The following is a 19,854-nucleotide window of genomic DNA, read 5'->3' on the forward strand; positions in this document are numbered from 1 at the left end:
TTGGCATGCCATGCTGTGGTAGGTGTCCCACATATAAAGTAGAGGAAGATGGGCATGGATGTTTGCTCAGGGCCAGTCTTTCCCAGTAAAAAGAGGAGGATTGGCAGCAGTTAGCTCAGGGCTAATCTTCCTCAAAAAAAAAAAAAAAGAAAAAACCGAAGTGGGAAAAAAATCTCTCCACTTTAAATAGTCTACTTAGTTACATAAAGTATTTTCTGTCCAACACTCTCAAATTCAAAAAATATTTATTTCCTAAGGACATGTCAACAAGAGTCCACTTCAAACCATTTAGCCTGTGTTATGGCAATACTGCAAGATTCCTTAGCTACCATAAGTCACACTTGTTGACTCTGAAATTTCTCAGTCTTCTCTACACCTTGAGCTTGGTCTGTTGCATACACCAAACAAACTAAATCATCTGTGACTTTAATACACAGGCTCCCATCAGAATGCCTACATTTGAGAACCACATGCATCTTCCAGGGGTCCGCACAGTAAGCCTTCTCAGCTGCCTGGCTGAGCTTCTCCCAGGTCTGATACCGCAGCATTATGGGCCAGGGTAGAAAGGGATAGGGAAAGAGAATGGCTTTGGGATAGGAGGTGACAAATCTGATCCACCAACCTACCTCGTACAACCAGCAACGGACTCAAATCAATGGAGAAAAGGTAGATTAAAAAATAAATGGTGTTGGGGCAATTTGAAACCGAGAACCGAGTTTAAAAATCTTCCCTAGAGCAAAAACTGCGGCTGTGCGTATTCAACATAACCTACTGTTGTTCAAAACTAACCAGGTCTTTCTGTCCCTTCTTAGTGCATGATTGAGCTGTCTTTCTCAGAAATTCAAGGTCCAGACATCAAAATTCACTATTCAAGGCCAAATGCAGGCTGGTGGGAAGGCACCAAACAGCAAGGCCACATACTCTCCCTCCCCTACCTGTTTCCCTTCCAGGAGGTGGATCTCAGTTTAAATTTCCATCTCCTCATCTGGCTGCCTTTAGATAATAGTAAACCTCCTTTCTTGCCACACTCTTGGTGTTTCAGGGTTTTGTTTTTTTTTTTTTTTTTCAGTTATTGGCCCTACTGTGCAGCGGGTAAATGAACCTGTGTTTGAATTCAGTAATAATTTGGTGAGCCAGCAGGAAGCCCACAGCCCCAGGCCGACTGGGCTTTCTTGGGAAGCAGGCCAGCAGCTGCCTAGGCGATTTACCCTAGGGACTGTCCCCAGTACTTTCCATCTGACCTGGCACCACTGGCCCTAGGCATTTTTCTTTTGGCAAGTAAACCACCTCTACATTTGTTTGTTTGTTTGTTTGTTTGTTTTTGCTTCTGGTGATCAACGGAGTAGGGTAAGTTGCCTCAGCCAGGCCTGCTGTGAACTCCCTGTCTCTCATAGTGGAAATCCTGGAGGGAGAGCTCTGTCTGAGCCTGCATGCCAACTAAGAGAGACATAGTATAGGACTACCCAGAATCTGTTGGGTGCACTTATCTGTTCTGTTTGGGATCCCGCCTGTGTCTGAGTGTCTGTATGTTTGTCATTCTGGATTGGGGTGAACTCCATCTGTCCCCAAAGAAAAGCCCTCTGGGCTGCCTCTTGGCTAAATGGGCTGACTTCAACTATGAGCCCATGTCCCAGGAGAAGATGGTTTTCTTTTGTAACACCACATAGCCACAATATTTCTTAGACGCCAGAGAGAAAATGGCCAAAATGGGGCAATTTCAGTTTACCCAAACTGATGTATTTACATATATAATTAGAAAAGGCTGGCTATAAAATTCAACAACCAATGGGAAGCCTATTTTAATCTTTTCAGGCTTCTAAATGAAATCAGGAGTAATTTACTGCCTCTTTAAAAGAAAATAAATAATTAAACATGCCAGATTGGGGGATGTCAGTGGCCCTGCTAGCAAAATAAAGCCTCTCACAATGGAATGCAGTCTTTGATTAACATGAAAAATCCTAAAAGACAAAGTTATTTTACATAATATAAAATGATCTTTGGTAAATAAAAGCTTAAGTTTGTTGGTTTGATTAAAATAGATACATTTTCAGAGTTATCATCATTGGATATGGCACAAACATGTTATCTCTGCTACAAAATTTGTCAGCAAAAATAATAACTTAAAATCATAGCTGATTTTGTCTGATATCTCATGAGAGTTTTGTAGGCAATCTGAATATAATTATTGGGAACAATTAAACTAAATAGATGTGAACAGGATAAAACTTTTTGGAGGACATTTTAACAATAATTATATGTTATAGTGTATGTACTTAAGATGACGGCTAACTGCTTGTAATGTCACATGAACTTTTTGTGAGTAATCTGAACGCAACTGTTGGGAAGAAACAGGTTAGATATGTAAAAGTGGATAAGGAATTTTGGGTGCAATAATTATATTTTGTGGTATATATTCTTGAGAAACAGCTTCCAAAATATTTTTGGTAACTTGAAACTTTAAAGTTTTCCTAAATTAAGTTAAATGATAAAAGTTTGTTGAGTATCTAGGTCATTTCCACATAAGATGAAATATTAGAAATTGATTACTAAGCATAGATTTGTCTGCCTTTGGTTTCTTATCTCAGAGAAACTAAAAGATGCTTAGGTTTATTGATAAACATGTTTTGTACATGCTGAGAAATTTTGTATGAGAAAACACATATTTCTAAAAAGTCTGTATACAAGGAAAGTAAAATGTAGGTTTTCAGTAAAGAAGGTACAAACAATAGAGATATTTTTATTTGTTCTGTTAAGAAAGATAAATTTGTCCTAAAGTACTAGGAAAGGAAAAAGGAAAGAAAACATGGGACAAATTCTGAATGTAAAAAGTACGTGACAGGGGACGGCCCGGTGGTGCAGCAGTGAAGTGCACGCATTCCACTTTGGTGGCCTAGGGTTCGCCAGTTCAGATCCTGGGTGCGGACATGGCACCACTTGGCAAGCCATGCTGTAGTAGGTGTCCCACATATAAAGTGGAGGAAGATGGGCATGGATGTTAGCTCACTGCCTGCCTTCCTCAGAAAAAGAGGAAGATTGGCAGCAGGTGTTAGCTCAGGGTTAATCTTCCTCAAAAAAAAAAAAAAAAAAAAGGTAAGTGACAGAAGGTTTGTGGAAGTAAAACACTGAGGAGTTTTATAAATGCTCAAGTTGGTTAAGATTGAAATAAACTGAATTAAGTAAATAAGTCTCAATATCAAAAGTAAACTGGTGCAGAATTAGAATTTGGCTTTCTCTCTTAAAAAGATAATTCCCTTTAACTTTTGGTCCGCTTTTGATAAAGTGGTTATAAAGGGGTTTTCTTTATTTTTGAGTAAGTTTACCTAAAAGAAAAGCTGTCTTGTAAAAATAATTTCCTATGTTCAAAAAGACTGAAGTCTCTCTATTAAGGTTTTTTGGGACTATTTTAACTCTCTGTTTGCTTTTGATATCTTCTGTTGTCACTGTGATTGAATGGATAACTAAGCATTATTTCCTATTTGAACAAGTGTTTTAAAACCTTCTGATATTTTTTATAAACTTCTCCAAACATGAAAGTCTTTCTTTTGACTGAAAAAAAGAAACTTTAGGAATTTCCAATCAGCTCTGGAACTTCTCAAAGAATTTGTTCTCTCTTTCTCTAAAGACAGATAGTAAACTAATTAGGCTTATTTGATATGTTAAATTACATGGGAAACATTATGAGATAGATAATAATAAACCTTCCTACATTACATTGTGTGGATAAATATTATTAATATAAATGTTTTTAAAGATTATATAACATTCCAAAAATTCTGATCTGTCCTGGTTGTCACTCATAAATCTGGTTATTATCTCAAAGAGTTGTATGTCACAAAAATAGCCAAGTGTCTTTGTGTATTGCCATTTTTGAGTGTTTTGTTATTTGCAGACAGTTATTTTACTCTGATATTTTTGCAAATGTTTCATCTGTAGAGAGATTCATAGAAAGGTCTCTGAACACTTGCTCTGGAATGCAAATTTCTAATAAACTTTCAGATTATGAAGCTGAGCTGGGTAACAATTTACAGAACCAGAACAGAAAAACTGATAGCCTCATAAAACTGTAAACAGAAGATCGAAAGTTGATATCATGGTGCTGAATAAACTGATGAGGATGACTATAATGCTTATGATTTTTTGTTTGAAATATTGCTGATTCTTTAAATGTTTTCTTTTTCTAGGTTTAAGGAAACTTTTCTCTTTTATCTTAAGGAACTATGACATAACAATTTATAAGCAAAATTAAAACATTTTTTTCTCCCTACCTGATCTCTAGAAAATTTGGAAACTCTTAGTAAGTATTGTTTTCATGAAAATATAGTTATTCACATAAGTTCAATAAGAACCTATTCTCCTTATAGCAGGACACACTTGGAAACAGCGGTGATATTACCAAGGCTTTGACTGGAATGTCATATTTGAGAAAAATATACATAAACTCTGATATAACCAGACAGCTTTGAAAAACAAAGATTGGACTTTATGGAATAAAGCCACTTGGAAATATTGGCCTGGTACCTTGCTTATGGGATTCTCAGCAACCTTACCAGGTGAGGAAAGAAGGTCAGTTCTCTCCCAAGTGCAAGAACCCCACAATATTTTGGGGACCACAACAGAAGAAAGGAATCCACCCAAATCTGTAGGTACTGCAGGCAGAATCTGATGAAAAGTCCGTGACTTGGCTGTCCTGGCTTCAAGAGGCCTTTAAAGTTCAATCTGAGATTCCTTATAAAAAGATCCAGCAAAGTAGATTTAAAAGAGCCTATAGGATCAACCACTCTTCTTGCTATACTTATGTAAATAACTGGGCCAAGTTTATTGAAGCTAGACTTATTTTGCAAACCAATGAGTCTTAATTTGGCTATCTCTTGTAAACATGATGGTGACTTTAGAGAGAAAAATTATGTTTTAATAGAAAGAATAATACACATTTGTAGATGTTAGATTTTGGTTCTGTTAATTGTCTTTGAGGTTTTGTTTTCTATCTGTAAACTGGACTGGATCTTGAATTCTTCTAGTTTCCTCAAATATCTGCTACAGATCTCCAAACTGACATTTTCCTTTTTTTTTTCCCATCCCATCATTTTCCTTTGGAATCACTGAGAACTGAAACCACCATTGTCCCTGAAGCCCTGCAAACTTAAACTGGACAACTTGATATAAACTTAAGAGACATCACCACTAAAAAGATACCTGAGGGGCCGGCCCGGTGGCACAGTGGTTAAGTTCACACATTCTGCTTTGGTGGCCCAGGGCTTGCTGGTTCAGATCCTAGGTGCAAACATGGCACAGCTTGGCATGCCATGCTGTGGCAGGCATCCCACATATAAAGTAGAGGAAGATGGGCACAGATGTTAGCTCAGGGCCAGTCTTCCTCAGCAAAAAGAGGAGGATTGGCAGCAGTTAGCTCAGGGCTAATCTTCAAAAAAAAAAAAAAAAAAAAGATAACTGAACACCTGATGACATCATTACAGCTTCCTGGTTTGGGGGTTCAGGAATGATCTGATGGGAAAAAGTTAGTGATAATTCTAATTACTATAATATTTGTTGGTATGTGCCTCTGTTGTGATATCTATTGTTGTTACAACTTATACATAAACTTGCAAGATATGTTACTACAATGTCTTGTAAAACCTCTACCAAAAAAAATACTAAAAGTCATTTTACCCATCAGGTCAAATTTTCCATTCCATGGCCCCCTTGTGACACCCCCATTCAGCAGGAAGTAGCTAGATTTGAGATGACGACCTTAATCCCACAAGACTGTGGAATAAACAACCGATAATGGGGGATTGAAACTGAGAACTAAAGAGTTAAAAAATCTTCTCTAGAGCAAAAGCTCTGAGATAAGCTTTGCTAACTGCAGCTGTGCATATTCAACATAATCAACTATTGTTTAAAACTAACCAGGTCTTTCTGTCTCTCCTTACCATGTGGTGAACTGTCTTTCCCAGAAATTCAAAGTCCAGAGGTTGATTCAGTATTCAAGGCCAAATGCAGGCTGGTGCGAAGGCGCCAAACAGCAAGGCCACCTATTGTCTCTCCCCTATCTAAAACCCTAGATAAAAACTGCTACTTTTTTCCCTTTGAGGAGGTGGATCTGAGTTCAAACTCCCATGTCCTCACCTGGCTGCCTTTCCTTGCCAAAAGCCTGGTGTTTCAGTTTTTTGGTTTTTTTTTTTTTTCTCCCCGTTATAGGCCCTACTGTGCAATGGGTAAATGAATCTGTGTTTGCGTTCGGTATCAAACTGAGTAGCCAAGTGAGAAAAGAGACAGATCCATAACTCATACTTTACCCAAGGACAACTTCCACATTAGGATCAAGGATTCAAATGTAAAAAATAAAACCACAGAAGTTCTAAAAGCCATGAGAGAATTCCTATATAACTTCAGAGTAGGGAAGGCCTTTCCAACTATGACACAAAACCCAGGAGCCATAAAAGATTAATTCTACTACTCTTCATGTAATTCACTTCAATATGGCTTTCATCCCAACAACTGTAATAAAATCTATCAAAGGCCACTATTGATCTCTACCTGCCAAATCCAGTGGTCCATTCTCACTCCTCATTCTTTTCAATCTCACTGTGGTATTTGATAGTGTCAATCACCACTATTTTCTTGAAATATAGTTTTCTTCTGGCTACTAAGAAATCGCCATATGCTTGTTTTCCTTTCACTATACTGACTGCTCCTTCTCTGTCACCTTGCACGGATCTTTCTCTTTTCCTGATCTTAAATCTTTGGGTACTCCAGGACATACTGCTCATCTCTATCTAAAATTATCCCCTAGATGTCCATCCTGTCACACATAAATGTTGATTACTTGCAAATTCATCTCTCTTGATAACCCCTCCCCTAAACTCCAGATTCATATAGCCAATTGCTCACTTGACATTTCTAGTTTATGCCCCAATAAAATTCTCAAAGTTAACGCAGCTAAACACAACTTCTTGATTCCCCCCAAAACCTGCTACTGTCCCTTGTCCCTCTTCTCATAAAGCACCACCACAACCAGTCCATCAGGCCAAAACTTTCAGAGTTATTTTTAACATCTCTCTCTTTCATTTTCCACATCCAATCTTGGCAAATCTTGTCAAATACATACTCCAAATCCAACCATTTAAGACTGCTCTATCATATCACTCTAGTCTAAGCCACTCTCATCTCTCACCTGAACTCCAGCAATAGTCACATAACTGGTCTCCCTGATTCCATTCTTACCGCCTACAGTCTATTTTCTACATTACCAGAGTAATGCTTTTAAAATGTAAACCACACCATTGTCTCGATCCTGTTCTCAATCTTCTAATGGTTTGCTATCACAGTTAAAACAAAATCCAAGTCCATGCTATGTTACAGACCTTGACTACCTATTTCTTTGTTTCTTACCACTCTTACTCTGACTCACTGGGCTCCAGCCTCACTGGTATCCTCAAACATACAGATAATATAGTGTGATATGGTGTGGTGTGATGTAATGTGCCAGATATTGATAAGAGCTAAGAAGACAACTAAAGCAGAGTCAGAAGAAAGAAAATAATGGGGGTGCTGTCTTAAATAGGATGACCTCTTTGAGGAGGTGACATTTGAGCAGAGATTTGAAAGAATTGAGGGAGTGAACCATGCAAATGTCTGCTGTTGCTGCATAACAAGTTACCGCCAACTTGGTGGCTTAAAACAACACAAATGTATTATCTCACAGTTTTGTAGGTTAAAAGTGTGACATAGGTCTCCATCTTCAAAGCCAGCAATGTTGCATCTTCTGACTTCTTTCATCTTCATGCTCTTCTCTGTGATCAGCTGGCAAAGTTTCTCCACTTTTAAGGATTCATGTGATTAGATTGGGCCCACCTGGATAATCCAGGATAATCTTCCTATCTCAAAGTATGTGCTCTTAATCACATCTTCAAAGTCCCTTTTGCCATGTAAGGTAACAAAATCCACAGGTTCAGGATATTAGAGCATTGACATCTTTGGGGGCCATCATTCTACCTGCCATACCATATGTAATCTTCCACTCCAGAAACAGCATATATTCAAGTCTATTTTATATATCTTAAACTTTTTACAAATTTATTCTTGTAAGGCCACACATCTCAATAAGAAAAGCTATTCTTTTGTATTTTGTTTTTCTTATTATTGCTATGACTGTTTCCATTATCTTTTCTAACTGGTTTTTATGTTCATCTACTTTGTTGAGTTTAACATTAATTCTAAAAGTAATTCACTTCATTTTCTTGGGCTTTATAGTTCTATAATCATTGACAAATAAAGATAATTTTGTCTGATATTTATGCGTTCTTTGGTCAGCTATATTTCCTTTGGTCAGGATTTCTAGAACAATAATGAAATAATAATATTGACAGTGAGAATTCTTGGTTTTACTCCCAAATTTTAATGGAAGCATGGTTCTTAAGAGATAGTTTAAACAGATCAAGTATGATGCTAGCATTCAATGTAAGGTATTTTTTACTGAATTACAGAAAAATTCTATAGTTATTAAAAGGAATTGATATTGGACTTTCTGGAATTCCTTTTAAATATCTGTTCATTTGATCATGCTTTTCATAGTTCTTACTGACTAAAGATATCAATATATTTTCAGAAATAAACATAATTAAACCAGGGCCCCACTTGGCCCAGCTGGTTTGAATCTTTAAAGACTTAAATTTAAGTGTAAAATATACACATACAGAAAAAATTTCATAAGACATATATACAACTTAATGAATTATTATGAGGTGAATATGCATGTAATTACTACCTAGGTCAAGGAATAGACTTTTGCCAGAATTCTAGAAGCCCTCTGAGATCCCCATCTACATCAAAACACCTTCCCATTCCCTGACTAATGGCAATTACTGCCTTGTTTTTCTTCAAAATTTTGTATTTTTCTTCATAACATTATATTTATAATGTATGAATCCTCAAACACTATCACTTCATTTTTCCTGTTGAACTTTATATAACTGGAATCATTAATTATGTACTCTTTAATGTCTGGCTTTCTTCACTCCATGTCACATTGTTCACCTTTGTTTGATGCGAGGAGTCAACTCTCTACTCTGAAAATTGGTAAAATATGGGGAAAGAATCAAGCATTAATTCTTCCTTTCCTGAATATATTGTATCTCAGAGTAACTGAACTGTTGATAAGGGAAAGATTTTATTTATACAAGTATTCCAGTTAGTAACAAAGAAGAAATGAGAGAATATCATCATTCAGACTCTAATGAAATAACGGAGCTAGACAACAATCATTGGTGGCTGCTAAAACATTAGGTTAAAAGTCAATGGAGAACTTTTTCATGGATGAATCAGGTAGACAATACCAGAACACAGTGATCAATGTAAACATTAAAAAAAAAAAAAAACTGACACAGCACCTAAATATATAAAGCAAATACTAACAGATCAAAAGGGAGAAACAGACAACAATATAATAATCATAGAGGACTTTAATACCCCACTTTCATCAATGGTTAGAACATCCAGACAGAAAATCAATAAGGAAACATTGGCCTTAAATGACACATTAGATCATATGAACTTAACAGACATATACAGAACTTTCCATCCCAAAGCAACAAAATAAACATTCTTCTCAAGAGTACATGGAACATTCTCCAGGATACATAATATGTTAGGCCACAAAACAAGTCTTCATAAATTTAAGAACAGTGAAATCATGTCAAGCATCTTTTCTGATACAATGGTAGGAAATTAGAAATCAATCACAAGAAGAAAATTGGAAAATTCACGAATACGTGGAAGTTAAATAACATGCTACTGAACAGCCAGTGGGTCAAAGAAGAAATTAAAAAATACCTTGAGACAAAGGAAGTGGAAATATAACATACCAAAGTTACGGGATGAAGCAAAAGCAATTGTAAGAGGGAAGTTCATAGCAATAAATACATACCTCAAGAAACAAGAAAAATCTCAAATTAACAACTTACATTTCACCTCAAGAAACTAGAAAAAGAAGAACAAACAAAGCCCAATGTTAGTAGAAGGAAGTGAATAAGATTAGAGCTACAATAAATAGAGATTAAAAAGACAACAGAAATGATCAATGAATCTAAGAGCTGGGTTTTGAAAAGATAAACAAAATAGACAAAACTTTAGCCAGACCCACCAAGAAAAAAAAAGAGGACTCAAATAAACAAAATTAGAAGTGAAAGAGGAGACATTAGAACCGATACCACAAAACACAAAGGATCAAAGAGACTACTGTGAACAATTATATGCAAACAAGTCACACAACCTAGAAGTAATGAATAAATTCCTAGAAAACATTCAAACTACCAAGACTGAATCATGAAAAAACAGAAAATCTGAGCAGACCAATTATTAGTACGGAGATTGAATCAGTACTCAAAAACCTCCCGACAAACAAAAGTCCAGGACAAGATGGCTTCACTAGTGAATTCTAACAAACAATTGAAGAATAATTAATACCAATCCTTTTCAATACCAATCCTTTTCAAAATATTCCAAAAAACAGAAGAGGAAGGAACACTTGCAAACTCATTTTATGAGGCCAGCATTATGCTGATACCAAAACCTGACAAGGACACCACAAGGAAAAAAAATATCACAGGCCAATAACCCTGATGAAGATAGATGCAAAAGTCCTCAACACAATATTAGCAAACTGAATTCAACAATATATTAAAAATATCATACACCATGATAAAGTGACATTTATTCCATGGATGCAAAGATGGTTCAACATCTGCCAATCAATCAATGTGATACACCGCATTAATAAAATGAAGAAGTAAAATCATATGATCATGTCAGTAGATGCAGAAAGAGCATCTGACAAAATTCAACACTCATTTATGATAAAAATTCTTAATAAAGTGGGTATAAAGGAAATGTACCTCAACATAAGGAAGGCCAAATATAACAAGCCCATAGCTAACACCATACTCAATGCTGACAAGCTTTTCCTCTAAGAACAGGAACAAGACAAGGATGCCTACTCTTGCCATTTTTATTCAAATAGTATTGGAAGTCATAGCCAGAGAAATTTGGAAAGAAGATGGAAAACTGTCACTATTTGCAGATGACATGATATTATATGAGAAAACCCTAAAGATTCCACCAAAGAACTGTTACTATTAATAAACAAATTCAGTAAAGTTGTAGAATACAAAATAAAAATACAAAAATCTGTTGTGTTTCTATATACTAATAATGAACTATAGGAAAGAGAAATTAAGAAAACAATCCCATTTACAAGTACATCAAAAAGAATAAAATACCTAGGAATAAATTTAACCAAGGAAGTGAAAGACCTGTACACTGAAAAGTAAGACATTGATGAAAGAAATTGAAAATGATACAAATAAATGGAAAGATATTCTGTGCTCATGGATTGGAAGAACTAATATTGTAAAAATTTCCATACTACCCAAAGCAATCTACACGTGATCCCTATGAAAATTTCAATGGCATTTTTCACAGAAATAGAACACACAGTCCTAAACTTTGTATGAAATCACAAAAGACTATGAACAGCCAAAACAATCTTGGGAAAGAAGAACAAAGCTGGAAGCACCATGCTTTCTGATTTCAAACTATGTTACAAAGCTACAGTAACAAAAACAGTATGCTACTGGCATAAAAACAGGGGCCAGCCCCATGGCTGAGTGGTTAAGTGCCCATGCTCCACTTTCGCGGCCCAGGGTTTCACCAGTTCAGATCCTGGGCATGGACATGGCACTGCTCATCAGGCCATGTTGAGGCAGCATCCCACATGCCACAACTAGAAGGACCCACAACTAAAAACATATATACAACTATATACTGGGGGGATTTGGGGAGAAAGAGCAGAAGAAAAGAAAAATGATTGGCAACAGTTGTTACTTCAGGTGCCAATGTTTAAACAAAACAAAAAAACCCCCAGTATGCTACTGGCATAAAAACAGACATACAGATTGATGGTAAAGAATAGAAAGTCCAGAAATAAGCCATGCATATATAGTCAGTTAATTTATGACAGAGGAGCCAAGAATATACAAGGGGGAAAGAACAGTCTCTTCAATAAACGGTGTTGGGAAAACTGGACAGCCACAAGCAAAAGAATGAAACTGGACCACTATCTTCCACCATACACAAAAATCAACTCAAAATGGATTAAAGACTTGAAAACAATACCTGAAACCACAAGACTCCTAGAAGAAAACATAGGTGGTAACCTCCTTGACATAGATCTTGACGATGAGTTTTTGGATTTGACATCAAAAGCAAAGACAACAGAAGCAAAAATAATCAAGTGGGGCTACATCAAACTAAAAAGCTTCTGCAGAGTAAAGGAAACCATCAACAAAATGAAAAGGCAACCTACCAGATGGGATAAAATATTTGCAAATCATATATCTGATAAGGGGTTAATTTCCAAAATACATAAAGAACTCACACAACGCAATAGCAAAAAAAAACTGACTTAAAAATGGGCAGAGGATTTGAATAGACATTTTTCCAAAGCAGCTACACAGATGACCAACAGATTCATGAAAAAGTGCTCAATATCAGTAATCATCAGAGAAATGCAAAGCAAAACCACAGTAAAATACCACGTCACATCTGTTAGAATGCCTATTATCAAAAAGACAAGAAATACCAAGTATGTGGAGAAAAGGGAACCCTTGTGCACTGGTGTTGGGAATATAAATTGGTGCAGCCACTATGGAAAACGGCATAGAGATTCCCCAAAAAATTAAAAATAGAACTACCATATGATCCAGAAATTCCACTTCTGGGTATCTATTCGAAGGAAACGAAAACATTAACAAAAAGATATATGCTCCCCCATGTTCAGTGCAGTATTATTTACAATAGCCAAGGTATGGAAGCAACCTAAGTGTCTATCAATGGATGAATGGGTAAAGAAAATGTGGTGTGTGTATATATATACATATATATATATATATATATATATATACACACACAATGGAATATTATTATTCAGTCATAAAAAAGAAGGATGTCTTGCCATTTTACAACAACATGGAAGGAACCTGAGGGCGTTATTCTAAGTGAAATAAGTCAGACAGAGAAAGGCAAATACCGTATGATCTCATTTATATGTGGAATCTAAAACAGAAAAAAAACCCACATAGATAAGAAAACAGACTGGTAGTTGCCAGAGGCAGGGGGTGGATTCAGGTGGGGAAAACTGATGACACTGTCAAGAGAGTAAAAGGACAAGCCACAGACTAGGAAAAAATATTTGTACATCACACATTTGATAAATGACTTAGAGTATAAAAAGAATTCTCAATACTCAATGAGAAAACAACAACCTAATTTAACGTTACCAAAGAAGATACACGGATGGCAAAAAAAGCCCATAAAATATGCTCAACATCATTAACCTTCTGGGAAATGCAAATTAAAACTACAGTGAGAGGGGCCAGCCCAGTGGCGGAGCAGTGAAGTTCTCTGGTTCTGCTTTGGCAGCCAGGGGTTCACTGGTTCCAATCCTGGGTGTGCACCTATGCACTGCTTGTCAAACCACGCTGTGGCAGGTGTCCCATCTATAAAGTAGAGGAAGATAGGCACAGATGTTAGCTCAGGGCCAGTCTTCCTCAGCAAAAAGAGGATTGGTAGCAGATATTAGCTCAGCGCTAATCTTCCTCAAAAAAATTTAAAAATTTAAAAAACTACAGTGAGAGACTACCTCACACCTTTTAAAATGGCTAAAATTTAAAAGGCAAGCAATCCAAGTGCTGGTGAGGATGTTGATCAACTCAATCTCTCATCCACTGCTGGTGGGAATATAAAATGGTACAACTGCTTTGGAAGACATTTTGGCAATTTCTTAAAACATTTAACATACATCTACCATGTGACCTACACATTCTACTCACAGAAATTTATCCAGGAAAAATGAAAGTGTATGTTCATACAAAGACTCATACACTAATGTTCACAGTAGCTTAATTTGTAAAAAAAAAAAACCCTAAAAACAACGTAAATGTCCATCAATAGAAGAAGGGATAAACAAACTGTTTATATCCACACAATGGAATACTACTCAGCAACAAAATCAATAAATACATGCAACAATGTGGATGACTCTAAAGATAATTACGCAGAGTGAAAGAAGCCAGACAAAAAGGTACCCATGTATGATTTTATTTCCATAAAATTCTGGGAAATGCAAACTTATCTCTAGAGACAGAAAACAGAGAAGTGGTTGCCTTGGGATGGGGAGCACAGGAGGGAGGGATCAGACACGGGGAAGAGGAAGCTTTTGGGGATCATGGATATGTTCACTATCTTGACTGAAGTGATGGTTCCATAGGCACGTACACAGATCAAAACTTATAAAACTGTACACTTTAAATATGTACAGTTTATTGTACGTCAATTCCACCTCAAAAAACATGTTTAAAGTGGAACAGATATAATATTTATAAAATATATGTAGGGTATAACACAATGAAACAACAGAACACTCTCTCTATCCATTACCCAATTTAAAAACATAAATGTTACCAATATTTTTGAAAATTTCTGTCTTCCCTGACCACCCTAAAGCACGGCCTTTCTTGTTAAGAACACATGGATGTTTCAAACTGTTTTCTGAATACTTTAGGTTCCCAAACGTGGATATTCTGCGGGACTATTTTTATCTAAATTAGCCGAGTAATGCGGTGGTTGGGCACAATTCGAAGCTGAAACTTGCCATTTAAAAGATGAGCAGCCCAAAACAGTGACTGAAAAGCAATCCTGTTTTTGAATTACGAACGTCTGCGAGCCTCAGCCCACAAAGGAAAAGGAGGAATTCTTCTTAACTGTAGCCAGGCAGGCATGCCCTCTCACTTCCTTTTAACGAACCGGTCACAGGAGTGGGATCTGGGGAGGAGGGGAGCACCCTGTAGAAAAGAGGCTTTGGCAGCGGTTTTCTAGGGTGGTTTTAACCAGGCTCCACCCCTGGAACTTGTTTTCTTGGCAGAGGTCACTGGAAGACCCGAACAGGACGAAGTGCACTGTGCATGTAAAACTACAGCAGTATCTCCACACTCACAGATGGAGACGCAGGAACAGATTTGGAATAAGAGATTGTAGTCAACTTCTTGCTAAGGAAAAGCTGGGAAGCTTCTCCTGTTGCTTTATGAAAACTAAGCTATCGTCACCTTTTGCCAAAGAGCTATTCATTGGGCAAAACGGGCCTCTTGCCCATTATTTTACTTCAGCTGCGTCTTTCCAGCACAGCATGTTCTTATTTCCGCAGCACCTGATTGGCTGGGGAGTGTGGCCAGAAGCCTACCCCCTGCACTTAAAGCCATCAGGTCTCTAACTGGCCATCTGTTTTTTTTCTTGTCTGAGTGATGGCGCTTACCATCTTTATACTCCAGCTGGCAGTTTACATCCTGGCATTTCCCATATACCTGCTGAACTTTCTGGGCTTGTGGAATAGGATATGTAAAATATGGTTCCCCCGCTTCTTGGAGAGGTTCACGGTGACGTACAATGAACAGATGGCCAGCAAGAAGCGGGAGCTCTTCAGCAACCTGCAGGAGTTTGTGGGATCCTCCGGGAAGCTCTCCCTGGTGGAAGTGGGCTGTGGCACCGGGGCCAACTTCAAGTACTACCCGCCTGGGTGCAGGGTGACCTGTATTGACCCCAACCCCAACTTTGAGAAGTTCTTGATCAAGAGCGTTGCCGAGAACCGACATGTGCAGTTCGAGCGCTTTGTGGTGGCTGCCGGGGAGAACATGCACCAGGTGGCCGATGGCTCCGCGGACGCGGTGGTCTGCACCCTGGTCCTGTGCTCTGTGGAGAACCAGGAGCAAATCCTCCAGGAAGTGTGCAGGGTGCTGAGGCCGGTGAGTGACAGGGTATGAGGAGGACCGGATAAGTGAGAACCTCTATCACCAAGGGCAGTCCACTTTCAGGTGGACCAAATATTCTAAAGTAACTACTAGAGAAGGCACTGTTGAACAACAACAAAAAAATGTTAGAGTGGGAAAGAGGCTATAAAGGGAAAGATTGATAAATCTGAATACATAAAATTTTAAAACTCCTGCAGAGACTATAAACAAAGTTAAAGTACAAAAACAAACTTGGAAACAGTATTTGGCAGGGATGATAGACAAAAGGTGAACTCCCTTCATATAACAGACATTATAAATCAATAGATCAATAAGATTTTCTAAATCAATAAAAAACCACAAGAGAAAAATAAGCAAAGAGCAGGAACAGAAATATAAATAACAATAGCTAATTATATGATAAAAATGTTCAACCTTACTCACGATGAAAGATCAAATGAAAACAACAAACTAATTCTACCTACTGTACTGTCAGAGACTTTAAAAGGCAATGTGATATTGGAGTGGGACTGGGGGATTGGACGCCCCCATATACGTTGGAGGAAGTGCCCTCTTTGGAAGGCAATTTGATAAGATCAAAATTTAAAGTGCAAATTCTCTTTTATCTAGCAGGAATTTATCTGATAGCTATACTGCACAAATGTGCAAAAACTCATCCATATGAAAAGATATTCATGACAGTGTCTGTTATAGTACAAATTGGAAATAACCCAAATGTGAATCAATAGCAAGCTGTTCAAGTAAATGGTCACATAATATAAAGGAATTCTGTTAAAAAGAACAAGGAAGAGTTATCTATGTTGATATGAAAAAATCTCCCAGAGATAGTGTCAAATGAAAAAAAGCAATCAAAGCATGGGAATATTATGTAGAGTATAAGCCCATTTGTGTGAGGGGAAAGAATATATGCCTATATTGTATATGTTATTGGGAATGACAGATAAGAAGCTAACAGTGCTCACCTCTCGGGAAGGGACTTGGATACAGGGAAGAACAACTTTTCATTTTATACCTTTCTGTATAGTTTGAAATTCCTTATACCTGTATGTAATTTTCACATATTACCTTTATCATTTTTTTTAAAACTAGTTTATAATAATTTTAGTCTAAATGTAGTTGAACATAAATAAAGTATGGCTATCTTAACATTCGAATTTACTATTCTAAGAGAAAAGGCGTTCTATAATCCCCAGTTTTATTTCCAATAGAGGAAGTTCCTCAGGAGGAAAAGGACTTGGAGGTAGGGTGTTGAGGCAATAATACAATTCTGCCTTTGGCTCAAGGACAGGCCAACATCAAAGCAGTAAATGAAAAAGGTCTGATTGTTCTTCCCAAATGCTGGGTTCTCGTATCCTAAGACTGGGCACTAACGGGGCACACTTACTAGATGTTTTGTTTACCGTGTTTCTAAGCTCACAACACCCCTGCAAAGCAAGTAATTATTTTCTCCATTTTATAGCCCTGGTAAGACTCCTAAGGGGATCATATTCTTGGTAGTCTTCCTTAGCTCCTGCAAAGCACCCGCTCTCTGCTGAATGTAACCACGAGCTTTATGACATTCTCATTTAAGCCTCACAGCAGTCCTGTGAAGCAGGTATTGTCTTCATGTTGGGTTGAGCAAACAGACTCAGAGAGGTTAAGACACTTACTCAAAGTCCACAGCTAGAAGGTCTGACTTTCTGTTTTTTTTTCCTTAAGATTGGCACCTGAGCTAATATCTGTTGCCAATCTTCTTTTTTTTTTTTCTTTCCTTGTTCTTCTCCCCAAAGCACTCCCAGGACATAGTCGTATGTACTAGCTGTAAATCTTTCTTGTTGAGCTATGTGGGATGCTGCCTCAGCATGGCCTGATGAGCAGTGCCATGTCCACACCCAGGATCGGAACCTGCAAAACCCTGGGCCTCTGAAGTGGAGCCTGGGAACGGAGGCGGCCCTGCTGACTTTCTTTAATGTAAATATTCTTATCACTGCACCAGTACTTATCACTGGGCCTTTTTATCTCTCTGATTCAGCCTTTCTACCACTTGTTGTTGCTGACTGTTCTTCCTCTGCCCATCCCTTAAACACTGGAGTTTCTTTTTTGGCTCTCATTTCACTTATCTACATCCCCTAGGCGATCTCATGCACCCCCAAGGTTTTCACTTACCACGCATACACAGATGGTTTCCAAATCAAAATATCTAGCCTGGATCTATCTCTAACTCCAGGCTGCATATCTAGCTGTTTACTTGATAGTCATCTGAATGACTGACAAAGATTTCTAGGTTCACCTGTGCTAACTCAGAGGGCAAACAATGACCTCGCCAAACCCGGGTCTCCTCCCTACTCTCCTGTCCTACTCTATGGAAATTCTCTTTTTTTTTTTGTTCAATCATGACATTCCAAGTTTTCCACTCCTGAATACAGGTCTTATACTTACCCATGGGATTTGGGAGAACTTTATCTCTAAACTCCCTGCCTGGGATAGCCAAGATTAGGGTAGCTACAAGAGGCCAAGAACAGTGGGACAGTCACTACAGGTTTTCGAGGTGACTGTCAGGTCCTTTTCCCCCTACTCTCCTCAGAGGTAGACAGGTAGAAAACTTCCAAAGACTCCCTAATAATGTGTAGCCTCTATTGTGTCTATACTTGACCTATATTTATATAGGACTGCCCTGGATGAAAGTAGCAGTTGTTCATACTTACATGACAGTTATTTACACACAGTATCCACTGATTGCTTAAGTAATCATATCATTTACATCCTTGTGACAATGGTCCAAAAAGATAAGACATGGTTATTTCATCTCAGGCAGTGCATGGGGTGGATTCAGACTCTCCCACAGGTTTGCAAAGCAGAGCCTGAGAGCTATTATCAGATGAATTAAAAGATTTTTCTTAAAAATAAAAGAAGTAGAAGTAAAAAAAAAAAAAAGTAAATAAAAGGCAAACAACAAACTGGGGAAAACATTTGTAATATACATAATCTGATGATACTAAAAGCCCTTACTAGTCAGTAAGAAAAAAACCAGCACCCTATTAGAAAACTGAAAAAGGATATGACAGACAAATCAGAAAAGAACAAATCTTTTTTAAATTTAAACAATAAAGTTTAGTAAAAGATGTTATATCTCTTAAGAATATCAAAGATATACATATTATTGAAAATGAAATACCATTTTACCTATCAAGTTCACAAAGATGCAGGGAAAAAAAGTATTGATGAGAGTTTACTGGAAACAGGCACTCACTTCCATTGCTGGTATGCAGGCAAATTTGCTATAACTTTTCCAAAGGGCAATTTGACAACCTGTACCAACAGCTTTAAAAAGGTACAGAGTTTTGACTCAGTAGTTCCACTTTTTAGCAAGTTATTTGGAAATAATTAGAGATGGTCACAAAGATTTATGGATAAGGATGTTCACTGTTACAGTATTTTTAACAGAGAAAAATTGCAAATAACCTAAATGAGAACGGTTAAATAACAGATGGTACCTTCAGTGGTATGAAATACTGTGTACAGATTTTTTAAATGTTTTAGAAAAACTAAAGCAGGTTACAAAGCAGAATGTATATTCCAATTCTAGTTTTAGGGGAAAAAGTACCTATTCCTATAGAAGTACACACAAAATCCTAACAGCAGTTATCTCAAGGTGCTAAAATGGTGGGTGATTATTTTTCTTCTTAAATTTTTCTGTATTTTCTAAATTTTCTAAAAGAAACATACCAGGGAGGCAGTATTGCTAGCATCTGGAGCCAGAACACGAAGGTTCAAAACCTGATTCTGACATTTATCAGCTGTGTGACCTTGGGCAAGTTGCTTATTTTCTGTGACTCATTTTCCTCATCTTTAAAAATAGGAATCATAGTAAGTAGTATTATAAACTTATTTGGTAAGTTTATTGTGAGGATTAAGTGAGTTTACACGTGATTGGCATTAAGGATAGCACCTTGCATGCGGTAACTGCTTTAAGTTCTAGCTATTCTTATGTATTACTTTCACGGTCAGAAAATATAGT

General features: G+C 37.3%; 1 protein-coding gene and 1 pseudogene across 2 annotated transcripts in view; one reads left to right on the forward strand and one right to left on the reverse strand.

Moving 5' to 3' along the window:
• Positions 1 to 263: 263 nt before the first annotated feature.
• LOC100630500 (signal recognition particle 9 kDa protein-like) lies at positions 264 to 629 on the reverse strand (annotated as a pseudogene).
• A 14,208-nt stretch (positions 630 to 14,837) lies between these two features.
• HIGD1C (HIG1 hypoxia inducible domain family member 1C) overlaps positions 14,838 to 19,854 on the forward strand; it is a 38,272-nt gene continuing 33,255 nt past the window's right edge. Inside the window, exons 1-2 of one of the 2 annotated variants that reach the window (XM_023643562.2) lie at positions 15,253 to 15,851; positions 17,491 to 17,492. In XM_023643562.2, the coding sequence (XP_023499330.2) occupies positions 15,354 to 15,851; positions 17,491 to 17,492 (500 nt within the window). In that variant the 5' untranslated portion in view covers positions 15,253 to 15,353. Of the gene's footprint in view, positions 15,852 to 17,490; positions 17,493 to 19,854 lie in introns of both variants that reach the window. The other variant, XM_001492645.5, reaches the window with a different exon arrangement.

The sequence above is a fragment of the Equus caballus genome, chromosome 6, assembly GCF_041296265.1.
Source record: "Equus caballus isolate H_3958 breed thoroughbred chromosome 6, TB-T2T, whole genome shotgun sequence".
Taxonomy (NCBI): domain Eukaryota; kingdom Metazoa; phylum Chordata; class Mammalia; order Perissodactyla; family Equidae; genus Equus; species Equus caballus.